General features: G+C 44.9%; 1 protein-coding gene across 3 annotated transcripts in view; it reads left to right on the top strand.

The window, feature by feature from the left end:
- Positions 1-18737, top strand: part of LOC124010378 (potassium voltage-gated channel subfamily H member 7-like) — an 86634-nt gene that overhangs the window by 44081 nt on the left and 23816 nt on the right. For all 3 annotated transcript variants that reach the window (XM_046322765.1, XM_046322764.1, XM_046322766.1), the window contains exons 4-6: positions 6669-7139; positions 10481-10695; positions 17975-18400. In XM_046322765.1, the coding sequence (XP_046178721.1) occupies positions 6669-7139; positions 10481-10695; positions 17975-18400 (1112 nt within the window). The remainder of the gene's footprint in view (positions 1-6668; positions 7140-10480; positions 10696-17974; positions 18401-18737) is intronic.

The following is an 18737-nucleotide window of genomic DNA, read 5'->3' as shown; positions in this document are numbered from 1 at the left end:
ATAAACAGAGAGTAGCAGCAGCGTGAAAAAAAGGGGGTGTCAATGCAAATAGTCTGTGTAGCCATTTGATCAGCTGTTCAGGAGTCTTATGGCTTGGGGGTAGAAGCTGTTAAGAAGCTTTTTTGACCTAGACTTGACACTCTGCTACCGCTTGCTGTACGGCAGCAGAGAGAACAGTCTATGACTACCGCCTGTTATGGAGGTTCTGGATGGCAGGAAGCTTGGCCCCAGTCATGTACTGGGTCGTACGCATCACCTTCTGTAGCATCTTGTGGTCGGATGCTGAGCAGTTGCCATACCAGGCAGTGATGCAACCAATGCTCTCGATGGTGCATCTGAGGACCCATGCCAAATCTTTTCAGTCTCCCGAGGGGGAATAGGCATTGTCTTGCCCTCTACACAACTGTCTTGGTGTGTTTGGACCATGATAGTTTGTTGGTGATGTGGACACCAAGGAACTTGTAGCTCTCAACCTGCTCCACTACAGCCCCTTCGATGAGAATAGGAATGGGGGTGTGCTTGGCCCTCTTTTTCTTGTAGTCCATGATCATCTCCTTTGTTTTGGTCACGTTGAGGGAGAGGTTGTTGTCCTGGCACCACACTGCCAGTCTCTCACCACCTCTCTATAGGCTGTCTCATCGTTGTCAGTGATCAGGCCTACCACTTTTATGTCGTCGGCAAACTTAATGATGGTGTTCAAATGTATTTATAAAGCCCTTTTTACATCAGCAAATGTCACAAAGGGCTATACAGAAAACCAGCCTGTTGGAATCATGATTGGCCATGCAGTCATGAGTGAACAGGGAGTACAGAAGAGGACTGAGAAGCACCTGTGTTGAAGATCAGCATGGCAGATGTGTTGTTACCTACCCTTGCCACCTGGGGGCGGCCCGCCAGGAAGTCCAGGATCCAGTTGCAGAGGGAGGTATTCAGTCCCAGGGTCCTTAGAGCCCTATAAGCTCATGACTAAGCTATGATGTTAAACACTGAGCTGTAGTCAAATAATAGCATTCTCACATAGGTGTTCCTTTTTCCAGGTGGGAAAGGGCAGTGTGGAGTGCAATAGCGATTGCATCATCCAATTATCTGTTGCGGCAGTTTCCAATTTGGAATGTGTCTAGGATTTCTGGGATAATGGTGTTGATGTGAGCCATGACCAGCCTTTCAAAAAACATCAAGGCTACAGACGTGAGTGCTACTGGTCGGTAGTCATTTAAGCAGGTTACCTTGGTGTTCTTGGGCACAGGGACTATGGTGGTCTGCTTGAAACAAACTCGGTCAGGGACAGGTTGAAAATGTCAGTGAAGACACTTGCCAGTTGGTCAGCGCATGCTCAGAGTACACATCCTGGTAATCCACCTGGCCCCGCGGCCTTGTGAATGTTGACCTGTTTAATTAAAGGTTTTACTCACATCGGCTACGGAGAGTGTGATCACACAGTCGCCGGGAACAGCTGGTGCTCTCATGCATGCTTCTGTGTTTCTTGCATCGAAGCGCACATAGAAGTCATTTAGCTCGTCTAGGAGGCTTGTGTAACTGGGCAGCTCGCGGCTGTGCTTCCCTTTGTAGTCTGACAAGCGTCGGAGCCGGTGTAGTAGGATTCAATCTGAGTCTTGTATGGACGCTTTACCTGTTTGATGGTTTGTCGGGGGGCACAGCAGGATTTCTTATAAGCGTCCGGGTTAGAGACCCGCTCCTTGAAAGCAGCAGCTCTACCCTTCCGCTCAGTGGAAACAAAATATTAAATATTATTGACGCATAAGTATTCAGCCCCTTTGTTTAGGCAAGCCTAAATTAGTTCAGGAGTCAAATTTGGCTTAATAAATCACACAATAAGTTACATGGACTCACTCTGTGTGAAATAATAAGGGTTGACATGATTTTGAAATGACGAACCCTTCCTCTGTCCCACATACTGTATATACATAATCTGTAAGATCCCTCAGTCAAGTATTGCATTTCAATCACAGATTCAACTACAAAGACTGAGCTGCAAGACAGGAATGAAACTGCTCAGGGATGTTACCATGAGGACATTGGTGATGGGAGAAAACTGAGGATGGATCAACATTGCAGTATCTCCACAATAATGACTTAAATGACAGTGTTAAAAGAAGAACACAAATATACAAAGTTAAAATATATTCCAAAACATGCATCTTGTATGCAACAAGCCACTGCAGTAATTGTCACGCCCTGACCTTAGTTATCTTTGTTTTCTTTATTATTTTGGTTAGGTCAGGGTGTGATGAGGATGATATATGTTTTTTTGTCCTGTCTAGGGTTTTGGTATGTTTATGGGGTTTTCCAGTCTAGGTGTTTTTCTGTATAAGGTTGCCTAGATTGGTTCTCAATCAGAGGCAGCTGTTTATCGTTGTCTCTGAATGGGGACCATATTTAGGTAGCCATATGCCTTGGATAGTTTGTGGGTTATTGTCTATGTGTAGTTGCCTGTGTCTGCACTCGTTGTGCATAGCTTCACGTTCGTTTTGGTTAGCTTGTTTAAATGTTCTTTGTGTTCCATCATCAAAATAATTCATTCTAATCAGGCTGCGTTTTGGTCTCCTCTTTACGATGAACGTGACAGTAATAAAACGTGGCAAATGAATACACTTTTAGGCCTAAATACAAAGCCTTAAGTTTGTGGCAAACACAACACATCACAGAGTAACTCAGCAGGATAATAACCTACAACACAAGGCCAAATCAACACTGGAGTTGCTTACCAAGAAGACAATAAATGTTCCCAAGTTGCCAAGTTACAGTTTTGACTTAAATCTGCTTGAAATAGCATGGCAAGACTTATAAGAATAGCTGTCTAGCCATGATCCTCAACATCTTGACAGAGCTTGAAGAATTTTGAAAAGAATAATAGGCAAGTATTGCACAATCCAGGTGTGTAAAGCTCGTAGAGATTTACCAAGTAAGACTCACAGCTGTAATCGCTGCCAAAGGTGTTTCTAACGGGTATGGACTCAGGGAGCTGAGTACTTATGCAATGACTATATTTTATTTTTATTACTCTATAAAAAAAAAAATCCAATTTCGATTCCACTTTGACATTACAGAGTATTGTGTGTAGATTGTTGACCAAAAATATAATCCATTTGATCCCACTTTTGTAACACAAAACGTGAAGAAATCTAGGGGTCTGAAATCCAAGGGGCACTAAGCACCTAAACTGCATGGCTGCATATCCACTTTAAACCATCCATCTTCAGCAAAATCACAGCTTGAGGGAGATTATTTTTAAAAAAATGTAATGCTTTCTATTCTGCCTTAGTGACGATTGGAACCATATCTCTGGAATTCCATCTCTCTTACTTCATCCAAATGATTATTTAATTATAAAGTCACCATTTCACTTCAGGACTGGGGGATCTGAGTTCCATTTAATATGCAATGCAAATATTACTACTGTCTGGTATCATAGCAACAGGGGATGGTGTTTGTGCATGCACTGGCTGCTGTGCAGTGTTATCTATGTGTGTTTGCAGAGAGAGTGCCATGCTCCCTGCGTGTACTTTTACTGCAGTGGGCTAAATCAGGGTCACACAGAGTGCTTCTTGGTAGTCTTAAACAAATATACTTTGAAACAAAAGTATACACCTCACACACATTGTTATGGGCTTCAAATCAAATTGTCTTGGTCACATACACGTGTTTAGCAGATGTTATTGCGGGTGTAGCGAAATGCTTGTGTTTCTAGCTCCATCAGTGCAGTAGTATCTAACAAGTAATATCTAAGAATTTCACAACAATACACACACATCTAAGTAAAGGAATGGAATTAAGAATATATAAATATTTGGCCAACTGGATAATAGCGAGGTGAACAGGCAGTGGCTTGGGTGGTTGTTGTCCTTGATGGTATTTTGGGAATCCTGTGACATTGGGTGCTGTAGGTATCTTGGAGGGCAGGTAGTTTGACCCCGGTGATGCGTTGGGCAGACCGCACCACCCTCTGGAGAGCCCTGCGGTTGCGGGCGGTGCAGTTGCCGTACCAGGCGGTGATACAGCCCGACAGGATGTTCTCAAATGTGCATCGGCAAAAGTTTGTGAGGGATTTAGGTGCCAAGCCAAATTTCTTCAGCTGTTGCGCCAACTTCACCACACTGTCTGTCAGTGATGTGTACGCCGAGGAACTTGAAGCCTACCACCTTCTCCACTGCAGTCCTGTCGATGTGGATAGGGGGGGTGTTCCCTCAGCTGTTTCCTGAAGTCCACGATCAGCTCCTTTGTTTTGTTGACGTTGAGTGAGAGGTTATTTTCCTGGCACCACACTCCGAGGGCCCTCACCTCCTCCCTGTAGGCTGTCTCGTCATTCTAGGTAATCAGGCCTACTACTGTTGTGTAGTCTGCAAACTTGACAATTGGTTTGGAGGTGTGCATGGCCAAAGAGTCATGAGTGAACAGGGAGTACAGAAGGGGGCTGAGCATGCACCCTTGTGGGGCCACATTGTTGAGGATCAGCGAAGTGGAGGTGTTGTTTCCTACCTTCACCACCTGGGGTGGGACCATCAGGAAGTCCATGACCCAGTTACACAGGGTGGGGTTCAGACCAAGGCCCTCAAGCTTAATGATGAGCTTGGAGGATACTATGGTGTTGAATGCTGAGCTATAGTCAATGAACAGCATTCTTACATAGGTATTACTCTTTTCCAAATGAGATAGTGCAGTGTGCAGTGCAATGGCTCGTCTGTGGATCTATTGGGGCAGTAAGCAAATTGAAGTGGGTCTAGGGTGTCAGGTAAGGTAGAGGTGATACGATCCTTGACTCGTCTCTCAAAGCACTTCATGATGACAGAAATGAGTACTACGGGGCGATAGTCATTTAGTTCACTTACCTTTGCTTTCTTGCACCTTCACCATGTCACATATAGAGTTGAAATGTATTACATTTTGAGTTTGCATCCCAATATTACACATCACAGAAGACTGAAATATAACAAAACGGTTTGACATAGAAACACCAGATGTTTGACAAGTTTTTTGAAGTAAAGTTTACAATTTATGAAATTATGAAAAATATGAATAACATTTCACCCATGAGGCCACTAAAGGGCCATTTGGTCATTTGATTGCAGGGCCACAGTGGCGCTAATGTCACCTTTAAAAATAGTAACAGGCCAATCTAAACATTTTTTTTTACCGCAAATACAATAGGATATTGTCAGACGGCATGCTTAATTTGCTAAGCAATTAAGAAATTGATTGCTTAAAAGCAATTTATGTTTTCTGTGTGCGGGGAGGGGGGCATAAGGGGATATGCTTATGGTGAGGTAGACGTGGCGTCTTTCCTATACTTCCATTAATATATTGATTATGCACTTCTTCATTCATTGAGATGATCGGGACAGAGACAATTAAACCATTGACAAATGAAAATACCCAGAACCAGATGCATTCCCACTGAAATATGTGTTTATTTTTGTTATTTATTGGAATCTCGCTGGTGTGTAAAAGTAACACCTTCGAAGTAAGCGTACTACACGTGACAGCATCTAAAAATGGGTTTCCTATTCTTCGTCACGAGTGTCAACGAGAGAAAAGCGAGTGGTGAGCACAGCAAAAGAACACTGCTGAACCTCGTCAATCATCTCTCTGCTATTCCCCACGCCGCCGTTGACAGTTCAACGCAGAACAAGACGAAGGCATGTGTAATGTGATGTAGCAAGGCACGTTAGCGCGCGAAAGCACAAAAATCCAGAGGGATATGGAGTGCTAGAGTGTTTGTTTTTTTCTTCATAAGTTTATGCTTGTTTTTTTTTTTAGAAGCTTTTAGATTTATAGAATAAAGTGCTACTGCATCAGGAAAATAACTTTTGGAAATGGTGTTATTTTGTGTATTTTATGAAATTCTTCACTTATGTTTTCCGTTTTTACTTAAAATGTACTGTTTTAATTACAGGAATAAAGACGTCGACGACTCCAGCAGTATATAGGTTGTCCATTTTCCCCTTTTCCATTGCTCGGTGTTAGGTTCTGTAAGGGTTCTGTAAGGGTTCTGTAAGGGCCACTGTATATCTGTGTGTTTGTTAGGTCACCCCGGGAACACTGGAAATGAGATCTTCTGACGAGGCCCCCAAAGTCCTTGAATGCAAGATGCCTCCACTTCAGACTCCCTAGAAACGGAACTATAACCACAAGGTTTAAAGTCGCCGTCATAATGCATTGACAGATTCACTGGTACCATCATTTGGACAAAGACGATGTCTTTCTCCTCTCTCCGAGGGTGTTAAATCAATCATAGGAAACCTGTTGTAATTTGATATTTCAATGGGACTCTAATATTTTAATGGCGGTTGCTTTATTTCGTCAAACGTCTGAATAATTGAAGGAAGCTGAAGACGGGAAGCTAGGCCGTTGGGATGAGAGGCATATGTCCTTTTGAACAATATTGGCACTCACTGCTTGATGTCTGGGGAGTGAGCTGGAAACTGGATTAGCATGAGCTGCAGAGCATCTATCCAGCCTCCCCTACTTGTTTGTACCCAGTCACGATCAAGTTAAGAATTCCTCCACAACGAATGAAGTCATGACGAACCACTCTGAAAAGGGGAAGAGTTGTGCATAAAACTCTTTCTCTTATTGTTGAAAATATTCCAAGCATTGCAGTTGAACAATTGTACTCTCTATCTCGCTCTCTCTTTTTTCTCTCTCTCCAGGGAAAGGTAGATTCTTTTGTTTCCGGCTCCCAGCCTTACACCTCCTGGGCATCAGTAAGCAGTCCCTCCCTCAGGAGGACCCTGACGCCGTCATGATCGACTCGCCCCGCCGCAGTGGAGAGTCGGTGGCCACCCGCGACTTCCGGTCACTGCCCACCCGGGAGAGCTGCAGCCCCTCCTACACCAATGACACGCGGGCCCTCATCGGCCCCAGCCACTGCTCCACCCCTGTGTCGGGACCCCTGGACCACTCGTCCCCCAAGGGGCCCGTCTGGGCGAGGCTGGTTCCCCAGGCGGTTCCCCAGGCCCAGCCTCAGACTGTGGGCACTCTGGCCCCCTCCATCTCAGGCCTGACCCCCACCGCGTCCAGGGAGAGTGTGTGTAGTATCCGGAGGGCCTCCTCCGCTCAGGACATGGAGGGTTTTGGCTCCAACTCCAAGATGGCCTTCAGGGACCGACACGCAAGTGAAGGTATGTAAGTCAACACCACCTCCATGGTCAGAAATGCTTGTCCCCATCCATCCGCCTCACCCTGAGATGTTATGTTATATTAAATCAAATTGCCCTTGCTGTTCTTACGCAGTAGATTTGGTCCCAATCCCAACCATTGTTATCATGTGGTATAAATCAAATCTGACCTTGGATCAGTGAATGGGGGTAACTCCCCCACCTCAACTGTACCTACTCTTAGTCATCAGGCAGCGCCACATCTATCCTGACTCCTGAATTACCACATCTATCCTGACTCCTGAATTACCACATCTATCCTGACTCCTGAATTACCACATCTATCCTGACTCCTGAATTACCACATCTATCCTGACTCCTGAATTACCACATCTATCCTGACTCCTGAATTACCACATCTATCCTGACTCCTGAATTACCACACCTATCCTGACTCCTGAATTACCACATCTATCCTGACTCCTGAATTACCACACCTATCCTGACTCCTGAATTACCACACCTATCCTGACTCCTGAATTACCACATCTATCCTAACTTCTGAATTACCACATCTATCCTGACTCCTGAATTACCACATCTATCCTGACTCCTGAATCACAGCTCACCTTTCCACCCACAGTCAACATGGGGGGTACAGTGCAGCCCCAGACTCTCCCTGTCTCTGTACCTAGCTAATAATTATATCCCTCCCTACACCATTGAATCTGCACTTCTCATTCAAAGGGCCCCTGTGGCTGACACTGTAATACGTCTACTTCACGATAATGAATGGTGCGACGGCGACAGGGCTTTTATGAGGGTCGTCTTCCATCACTAGCTAGCTACGTACAGATCTGGAATCTCCTCTCACCCCTCCACCTTCCTCCCATCCCCCTCTCTCTCCCGCAACACTATCCCATCGCAGACAATGGTCGTAATATCAAAGGTAACAACCCCACGTTCCTTGAACCTAGCACGGGTATAGAATATATGGCCTGAACTGCTTGCTGCATGGGTTTTTTCAACTCAACAACAACATGAGTCTGTGGTGAATGCAAGTGCTGGATTGATACATTTGTGAACTCCTCTGAGAATGCCATAGAGGCTTGCACGGTATAGTAGTAGCATTATTCATGCTGTAGTAAGACGTGACCTGTGAGTGCCCTGCAAGCTTGCAGATCCCTTCTGATAGTTCGGGAAGAAATCCGGCTGACTTTTGACCTGCCGCACGCACGCCTGCATGAAAACAAATCTTGCCTCTCGTTTCCATAGAACCGGAAATCTATAATAATCACTGACTCATAATAGTGGTCGTCTTCGCCTGCTGCCAATAGTTCCTTTTACCAAAGGCAACTGGTAGGCTATTTCCTTTGACCTGTGTCAGACAGTCGAAGGGAATAGAGGGATGGTTTGTCTGTTTGCTTGCTTGAATTAACGTCCTCCGTTTCGTCTCCGCTTTACCAAAAAAAGTATTCCGATCCATGACGACATCACTAGTCATGGAATACTTCTGTTATAGATCAAAAAACATAATTATACTGTAAGTAATTCTATCACAGGAGATTGGTGGCACCTTAATTGAGGAGGATGGGCTCGTTGTAATGGCTGGAGTGGAATTAGTGAAACCATGTGTTTGATACCATTCCATTTCCGCCGTTCTAGCCATTATTATGAGCCGTCCTCCCTTCAGCAGCCTCCACTGAATTCTACGTCACTGGAATGTTATCAAATGTCTGAGAGCCTTTTAACCTCCAGAAATGAATTAAATGACTGTACTTTCCTCTGAAATTAATCTCTTTACTAGCCTCAAAGTGCATTCTGGATCAATACCTACCAGAGGAGGCTGTTGGGAGGAGTTGTAGAAGCACGGGCTCATTGTAATGGCTGGAATGGAATTAATGAAATGGAGTCAGACATGTTGTTTCCATATCTTTGATGTGTTTGATACTGTTCCAATATTCCATTTACAATGAGCCCGTCCTCCTATAGCTCCTCCCACCAGCCTCCACTGATATCTACTCCATTGAATATGGAAGGATTTGGAGGAGCATCTGATAAATGTTATCAGCCATCATTTGTTTTCTTAACTTTAGACCTTATGTCTCCGATTTCCGGGATATTTCTAATTACCGTAACATAGTGGCCAGATTTCATTACCTCTACTAAAAAGAAATCACTCTGATGTTGCTCAAATAAATGTAACATGACACTCAGGAAGTGCCTGCAGAATTACCCTGACCTTTGACCCCTCCCTTCTCTCTGAGGTCACTTCCTCTTTACGCTGCTCTCTACCTCCCTCCCTCTCTCTCTCCTGATTCGCTAGTGTCTCGGTCCTGGATGGCTGGGGGTATGGCTTGAGCTTTTCCTATATGTCTGTAATGCACACATACTGTAACGTACAATGCTGCTGTAGCATGTATTCAAGCTGCGCATGTCTTTTGTATGTGTAAGTATCACTACGTATTCAAGCTGCGCATGTCTTTCGTGTGTGTAAGTATCACTCACTGTATTCTCAACACTCGTTTGTGAAAAGGGCAGAATGAGTCATCCCTCCATCTTCTCCTTTTGGATCAACAGTTGACACGTTCCCTCTCTTTTCCATATTGCCCACAGTAGTTCTACGTGTGACAGTGTGAGTGTTGTTCAACGTGGTGAGGTTTTATGGCAGTGTTGTACTGTATTTTCGCATAGTAACATAGTAGAATATTTGTGGATGTATGAATCATGAAAGCCATATCCATATGGTGTCATTGAGTCAAAACCTCATGACAGAGTATACATTTACTTTGTTTGTGGACATCAATATTTCACTAAAATGGTTCATTACACCAAGTTTGTAATTTCTACAGCTGTTGAATGGGAGGTAACAGGATCAAGCAGAGGGTCGGGGTGGATCTGTCTGACTGTTGTATTTCTACTGTTGTCCTGTGGTTGTTCACTTGTCTTGTGGCAGCAATTGAGAGAGCAAGAAACAGTTCCATACTCACATTCCCACGCATAACAAATAGACACAGCAGCCTACTGACACACCTACCACATGAACCACACTTGAGGTCTCCTTTTATCCCATTAGCATACCGTCAAACCGTCAAGCTGTATCAGGACACACGTGCTAGCATAGCCTAGCATCACCCAGCTAGCCTAGTATAGCCTCGCCGCTCTAGCATAGCCTAGCATCGCCGAGCTAGCCTAGTATAGCATCGCCGCTCTAGCATAGCCTAGCATCACGGAGCTAGCCTAGTATAGCATCGCCGCTCTAGCATAGCCTAGCATCACCGAGCTAGCCTAGTATAGCATCGCCGCTCTAGCCTTGCATCACAGCGCGAGCCATTTCCAAACCTCTCCATTAAATTCTCCTCCAGGACCCTTCAACCAGATCAAATCCAGTCTTCTGGGCTCCACGTCTGACTCCCACCTCAACAGATACAGCACCATCAACAAGATTCCCCTCATCACGCTCAACTTCTCAGAGGCCAACAACGACAAGAAGTGCCCCTCCCCTGCTTCCTCCGAGAAAACCATCATAGCCCCAAAGGTCAAGGACCGAACACACAACGTCACCGATAAGGTCACGCAGGTAAGAGGTCATGAAAGGCCCTGTGCTTTGTGCTCAGTAGAGTTGGGGCTCACTGACATAAGCCAAGATGTTGGAGCTTCACTCAATCAAGTATAATGTTGGAGTTAGAATCCATTCTCTAGAATCTGTTCCATACAGAGGACATGTCTTTTCTGTGTATTTGTTCTGTACAGACAGTTACAGATGTATCGTGTGCTGTAGCTGGATGGACTATTACCTCATTGAATAATCACATGAATAGTCATCTGCCCCAATGTTATACATTAGAGAGCGGTAATTATCCCCTACCCCACACACACACACACACACACACACACACACACACACACACACACACACACACACACACACACACACACACACACACACACACACACACACACACACACACACACACACACACACACGGAACACCACCAGGTCAGAGCACAGTGTCTGTACACGCTGCTCTGTTGTTCCTGTCTGACGTTACCTAATTCATTGAAAGGGGAAAGGGGGATACCTAGCCAGTTGTTCAACTGAAATGTGCCTTCCGCATTTAACCCAACCACTCTGAGTCAGAGAGGTGCAGGGGGCTGCCTTAATCGACATCCACGGCGCCCGGGGAACAGTGGGGTAACTGCCTGGCTCAGGGGCAGAATGACAGATTGTTACCTTACTGGCCCAACGATATTGCCACTCGGCTGAAACTCAAGGGGCTTGTTTTAATAAGTAAACCGGTGAAGGTGTACATCACCCGTAGCGGGGATCAGGACAGATTCTCTTACCAGGGCTCAGAGATACACTCGAGTTACACACAGGTTAGAGGTCATCCTCACCATCCTGCCTGCCTGTCTGTCTGTCTTCCCCGTGGAGAGTGCGTGTGCGCAGTACACCAACGCCTCCTTGTGTCGGTCCCTATGGGGGAGGTGGAGGGAAACCAGGATGCCTGCGTGCTTGCCTGTCTGTCTGTGTGTGCGTGCGTCTGTGTGTCGCTATGGCAGAGCTGGTTGACCTTTAAGATCTGTCAGAGCCACTTTGTCCAGAACAGACGAGGATGTTGCTGTTCTACTGATAATGTGTATACCAGTGGCGGTTGGTACAGTTTAAGATGAGGGAGGATGATTATTTTTTTAATGAGCATGGCCTTATTTCTATTACAGCATTTTGGATGACTGTCATTCCTATTCCATTCACCCAGTTCAATGTAACATCGATACGTTTAGGCTACTACATGATACTGTACCCATCATGAGGTTGCTACAACCTAACCTTGCTACAACCTCAAGTTCACAACGTAGGTGCATAGGCTGAGAGAATTTTGAGTAATCAAGGTGACAGACAGTGACACATTCAATACCGCCTTGCACACTCTTGCCTACAGCTAGCTAATCTAGGGTGTAATCATTAGTCCAGCAAATGCAAATGAGAGTTTCTGTTGGACAAATTCAGGTATGTTTATCCCCATTTTGTTTTCGTTTATGAGACATTTTTCAACAGATCAAATTCACGGTCGTAGCAGCCACATAAAAACATCATGATCACTTTGCTCGTTGTATATAAACTCAGCAAAAAAAGAAATGTTCTCTCACTGTCAACTGTGTTTATTTTCAGCAAACTTAACGTGTGTAAATATTTGTATGAATATAACAAGATTCAACAACTGAGACATAAACTGAACAAGTTCCACAGACATGTGACTAGCAGAAATGGAGTAATGTGTCCCTGAACAAAGGGGGGTCAAAATCAAAAGTAACAGTCAGTATCTGGTGTGGCCACCAGCTGCATTAAGTACTGCAATGCATCTCCTCCTCATGGACTGCACCAGATTTGCCAGTTCTTGCTGTGAGATGTTACCCCACTCTTCCACCAAGGCACCTGTAAATTCCCGGACATTTCTGGGGGGACCCTCCGATCCAACAGGTCTCAGACGTGCTCAATGGGATTGAGAACCGGGCTCTTCACTGACCATGGCAGAACACTGACATTCCTGTCTTGCAGGAAATCACACACAGAACAAGCACAGTGTTGAGATTGCCTGCAATGACAACATGCTCAGTCTGATGATGCTGTGACACACCGCCCCAGACCATGACGGACCCTCCACCTCCAAATCGATCCCGCTCCAGAGTACAGGCCTCGGTGTAACGCTCATTCCTTCGACAATAAAAGCAAATCCGACCATCACCCCTGGTGAGACAAAATTGCGACTCGTCAGTGAAGATTACTTTTTGCCAGTCCTGTCTGGTCCAGCGACGGTGGGTTTGTGCCCATAGGCGACATTGTTGCCGGTGATGTCTGGTGAGGACCTGCATTACAACAGGCCTACAAGCCCTCAGTCCAGCCTCTCTCAGCTTATTGCGGATAGTCTGAGCACTGATGGAGGGATTTTGCTTTCCTGGTGTAACTTGGGCAGTTGTTTTTGCCATCCTCTACCTGTCCCGCAGGTGTGATGTTCGGATGTACTGATCCTGTGCAGATGTTGTTACACATGGTCTGCCACTGCGAGGATGATCAGCTGTCCGTCCTGTCTCCCTGTAGCGCTGTCTTAGGCATCTCACAGTACGGACATTGCAATTTATTGCACTGGCCACATCTGCAGTCCTCATGCCTCCTAGCAGCATGCCTAAGACACGTTCACGCAGATGAGCAGGGACGCTGGGCATATTTATTTTGGTGTTTTTCAGAGTCAGTAGAAAGGCCTCTTTTGGTGTCCTTAAGTTTTCATAACTATGACCTTAATTGCCTACCGTCTGTAAACTGTTTGTGTCTTAACGACCGTTCCACAGGTGCATGTTCATTAATTGTTGATGGTTCATTGAACAAGCATGGGAAACGGTGTTAAAACCCTTTACAATGAAGATCTGTGAAGTTATTTGGATTTTTACTAATTATCTTTGAAAGACAGGGTCCTGAAAAAGGTCTGTTTCTTTTTTTACTGGGTTTATCATTTCTTCTCGCAACTATCTACGCTCTCTCCTCCTCTCACCTTTTCCTTTCGCTTGTGGACTTCAGTGCACAACACATCAGCTTTCTGTGACCAGGCAAAAAACCTTTCTAAGCCAAACCTCCATATCATGACTGCTTACCTCTACACACAGCCTACATTGTTGTCACATCATAGTCAACTAGAACTAACAAGTTAGTAAACTCGCTACAATCATGCAGTACAATGTACAATGAGAAAGGAGTTTACCAGTTACACTGGCGGGCCCCGGTGGCAATACATTAATAAAACCAAAGCTTACCTTGACTTGGAAGAGTTCCAGTGTCGGATAGCTACAGCCAGGTTGCTGTGTGTGTGTGTGTGTGTGTGTGTGTGTGTGTGTGTGTGTGTGTGTGTGTGTGTGTGTGTGTGTGTGTGTGTGTGTGTGTGTGTGTGTGTGTGTGTGTGTGTGTGTGTGTGTGTGTGTGTGTGTGTGTGTGTGTGTGTGTGTGTGTGTGTGTGTGTGTGTTATACATCTCAATAGTGGGATGCAGCTTATATATTCCAACCGGATCTTAACATTTGTTGTTATTATTTATATAGCTCAGGGATGGGCAACACCAGTCCTGGGGGCCGGAGTGGTGTCACACTTCTTCCCCATCCATAGCAAACACAGCTGATTAAACAAATTGCAATCTAAACTGAAGATCATGATTAGTTGACTATTGGAGTCAGGTGTGTTAGCTGAGGCTGGGGCAAAAGTGTTACACCAATTAGGCCCCCAAGGAATGGAGTTGCCCATCCCTGATATAGTTCCTATTGGATATACCTACTGCAGTGGAACGTTGTTGTCATACAGCAGGCCTATGTCAGATAGAGTTATAGTTGATCATCTAGACTCATAACAGCCTCTTGTTTCTCTTTCCTGCTCGTACGTTTGGTTAGCAACCATCTGCTGCTTACTGCTGAACAGATTACATTGAACACGTTTTTCCTTTTCACCATCTCAATTCCCAGTCGTTTGATCAATCTAGACAGTTGGATTGTAATTTGCTTGTTTCTTTGGTATTTGACATATTTCTCTGACTGTGGCGCCCTGAGCTCCTGCTCTCCCCATTCGTCCCCTGTGGTCTGGCTGTGAGGCTCACACTGTTCCAGCCGATGTCTGGAGACCGAGTCTCTCCAGAGTTTGTTTAGGGAGACGTGCTCTGGGCTGCAGAATAAACACGTACTGTAGTCTGCTGGTTCGACACACAGAACTCAACCACACTAAACAGATGGATGATTGACATGAGGAGATCTGAGTCTGTGCCGTAGATTGATAAGCGGCGTCAGTGCATGTTGATGCTCCACGTAAAACAACTTGTTTGACACTTAATGTTCGTTCCATGAGGTATGATTTCTCCAGGTTTGGATGGCTTTGCCTCAGTTTTACCTGTCGTTATGTCATGGTTTTGCCTCAGTTTTACCTGTCGTTATGTCATGGCTTTGCTTCAGTTTTACCTGTCGTTATGTCATGGCTTTGCCTCAGTTTTACCTGTCGTTATGTCATGGCTTTGCCTCAGTTTTACCTGTCGTTATGTCATGGCTTTGCCTCAGTTTTACCTGTCGTTATGTCATGGCTTTGCTTCAGTTTTACCTGTCGTTATGTCATGGCTTTGCTTCAGTTTTACCTGTCGTTATGTCATGGCTTTGCTTCAGTTTTACCTGTCGTTATGTCATGGCTTTGCTTCAGTTTTACCTGTCGTTATGTCATGGCAGTTTTTTGCTGTCATGGCTTTGTTTTACCTGTCGTTATGTCATGGCTTTGCTTCAGTTTTACCTGTCGTTATGTCATGGCTTTGCTTCAGTTTTACCTGTCGTTATGTCATGGCTTTGCCTCAGTTTTACCTGTCGTTATGTCATGGCTTTGCCTCAGTTTTACCTGTCGTTATGTCATGGCTTTGCTTCAGTTTTACCTGTCGTTATGTCATGGCTTTGCTTCAGTTTTACCTGTCGTTATGTCATGGCTTTGCTTCAGTTTTACCTGTCGTTATGTCATGGCTTTGCTTCAGTTTTACCTGTCGTTATGTCATGGCTTTGCTTCAGTTTTACCTGTCGTTATGTCATGGCTTTGCTTCAGTTTTACCTGTCGTTATGTCATGGCTTTGCCTCAGTTTTACCTGTCGTTATGTCATGGCTTTGCTTCAGTTTTACCTTTTATGTCCTGTCATGGCTTTGCCTCAGTTTTACCTGTCTTTATGTCATGGCTTTGCTTCAGTTTTACCTGTCGTTATGTCATGGCTTTGCTTCAGTTTTGACCAATTTTTTTCTTTATTGTCAACAATACATGTTGTGGGTCACGTGACAAAGCAGCACTGGCCAAGACAGGAAATGACACTCTGGTATTCCAAATCTTCCAACAATACAAACAAATAACGTGAGAGGGTGAAATGAACAGACCACTCATTTGCATACATTTATTCCAGATGAGAGAGTTAATTTGCACAATAGCAAGTGAATCCACACTAGGTGCATTAAATAATTATGTCTGAATAATTGATTTAGTAACAGATCAGGGGGAGCAACGTGCTCAACTGAGCTCTCATTCTGCAAATTGACTCCTCCCTGGGCTTGCCATCAGGCTCAGAGACAGTTTACCTATGTATCCATATGGCTCAAATTAGATGTCGCCACTAACCACAGATATAGGATCAGATTTACCGACCCAACATTGATTAACAGGATCATATAGGCCTAGAAACATCTGACCCTGGATCAGAGATTAGGTACTCCTTTTACCAACTCCTTACAAGTGCAGTAGCCCAGTAGGCCACATCGACTAATCTATCCACATGGTATGTGATTCTGCCTGATTTAGGTGGTATGTCATCAAGTCACAAAACACCACTTTCAATTCAAAAAGAGGTTTCTCGTGACAATCACTGCCTTGTGCTTCTTTTCCACTTAGAGCAAAGGGCAGTTTGATGAAAGAAATAAAACTGCCTGTAGCCTAATTACCAAAACTTTCAATGAAGATAACTACTGTGGCTGGACATGAATAATGAAAAAGCTTTTTCTCTCTCTGCCCTTTACTTGGTGATTTGCATTAAAGGGTGTGATATAGTGGAGGGTTGTTCTATTGACCTGTAATCACACAGGGGAGGGGACAGAAGACATCTAATAACCAATTTCATTATAATCACTTAAGCCCGCCGCCCTTCATCCCACTCAATCACAGGGGTCGCCGAGGCGATCCCTGCCAGGGTGCGACGAGGAGTAGGCCTAGATGGTGGGGGAAATAATTGGAAATAGTGGAAATAATGACTTGAATGGACCATCATGGAACATTGACTTGAATGGGGATTGCCATTCTAGTAATTCTAGTTCTATGGTGAAGGCGACCGAAATGGAGCCCTAATTTCATTTCCAAGGCTCTATTTCAGCTCGCGCTTCTCTCCATCTACAATAATTACTTCTCTGCCCTTGGGTGAAGCACTTTACCTTTCTCTCTCCTCCTCTCCCTCCCTCTCGCCACAGTGATAATCAGCCATGAGAAGCAGGGACAGAAATGTCTTCCCTGGCATTGGAGTGTCAAGCTGCAGAATGAATGACTATATCCCACCACCTCCTACCGCGATAATCACCTTAGTGTCATTGAGACTATTATCTGCTCTTTGATATTGATTTTAAAAGTTAACCAGGGACAGGCCATACTCTAACTGGAATAGTTGGGATATTGATGCAATTAAACATTCCTTAAATAGGGGTTTACCTATGGAGAAGCCCCTACAAGGACATTCCCGTCATATTACTTGTTTGCAATTTGCTGGCTAATACAGTAAGATACTAAACTAACATGTACTTCTTTAAATATGTATACGTGGCTAATGGGTACTGTAGTTCTGGACGGATGGTTAAGACACTGTTCTTCCCAGTAATATTTCCCACGTAACTGATTTCCTCTTGGAGTTCAGCGGTGTTTAGTGTCCAGTGATCGACTCATAAAGAATGTATAGTATGCCTGAGGAGGATAAGCGACCTGTATATGAATGTACAAAATGTATAGTTATCCTCCCAACAGCCAAGCACAAGGGGCAAGCTGATGATGTTAACCTTTGTGTATTTTCATCCATAGAATTAACTTCATGTTATATACAGTATACAGTACAGACCATATACATGTACAGTATGCATCCATAATAGCCTACATATAGGCTGTTATATACATTAGTTTAAATAGTGCTATACAATATTTACATCCCACTGACTTCAGCATGAATTTCAAAGTATTTCCATAGGATTCATTCGCTCTTCTAATACATGGATCCAAGCCACTATTTTCTTCATGTCTTCACTTTACGTCCTCTTAACTCTTCCCTCCTTCCTCCTCAGGTGCTGTCGCTGGGCGCAGATGTGCTTCCCGAGTACAAGCTCCAGACGCCCCGCATGGACAAGTTAACCATCCTCCACTACAGCCCCTTCAAAGCGGTGTGGGACTGGCTCATCCTGCTGCTGGTCATCTACACGGCCATCTTCACGCCCTACTCCGCCGCCTTCCTCCTCAACGACCTAGAGGAGCAGAAGAGGAGGGAGTGCGGCTACTCGTGCTCGCCGCTCAACGTGGTCGACCTCATGGTGGACATCATGTTCATCGTGGACATATTGATCAACTTCAGGACAACCTATGTGAATCTCAACGAGGAGGTGGTCAGCCACCCGGCGAAGATAGCCATCCACTATTTCAAGGGCTGGTTCCTCATCGACATGGTGGCTGCCATCCCCTTTGATCTGCTCATCTTCGGCTCGGGATCGGATGAAGTAAGGGAAAACGCTTAGACCCTTTTCTTACACTGCTAAGCCGAGCTGAATCGGAGTCAAACCGAGTTGTACTGTGCTGTGTTGGCCCATCGGGTGGAACAGTAGCTTTCCAAGTTCTCAACTCTAGAAATGGAGGGAGGGAAAGACGGAGCTAGAAAGATGCAGGTCAAATTAACGATTGTTGAACTGCAGTGAGAGGGAGAGACGTGTTCCTGCGTGTGAGAGGGACAGAGGAAGAGAGAGGGAAGATTTATCTACTCTGATTACACCCACAGGATGTCAATATCTCAGCCGAGCAGCGACTGCTAAGTGTGTCCCTTGCTGGCACGTCACAGAG

The sequence above is a fragment of the Oncorhynchus gorbuscha genome, linkage group LG23 (genome assembly GCF_021184085.1).
Source record: "Oncorhynchus gorbuscha isolate QuinsamMale2020 ecotype Even-year linkage group LG23, OgorEven_v1.0, whole genome shotgun sequence".
In the NCBI taxonomy this organism is placed as follows: domain Eukaryota; kingdom Metazoa; phylum Chordata; class Actinopteri; order Salmoniformes; family Salmonidae; genus Oncorhynchus; species Oncorhynchus gorbuscha.
This window is presented reverse-complemented; position numbering and strand designations above follow the sequence as displayed.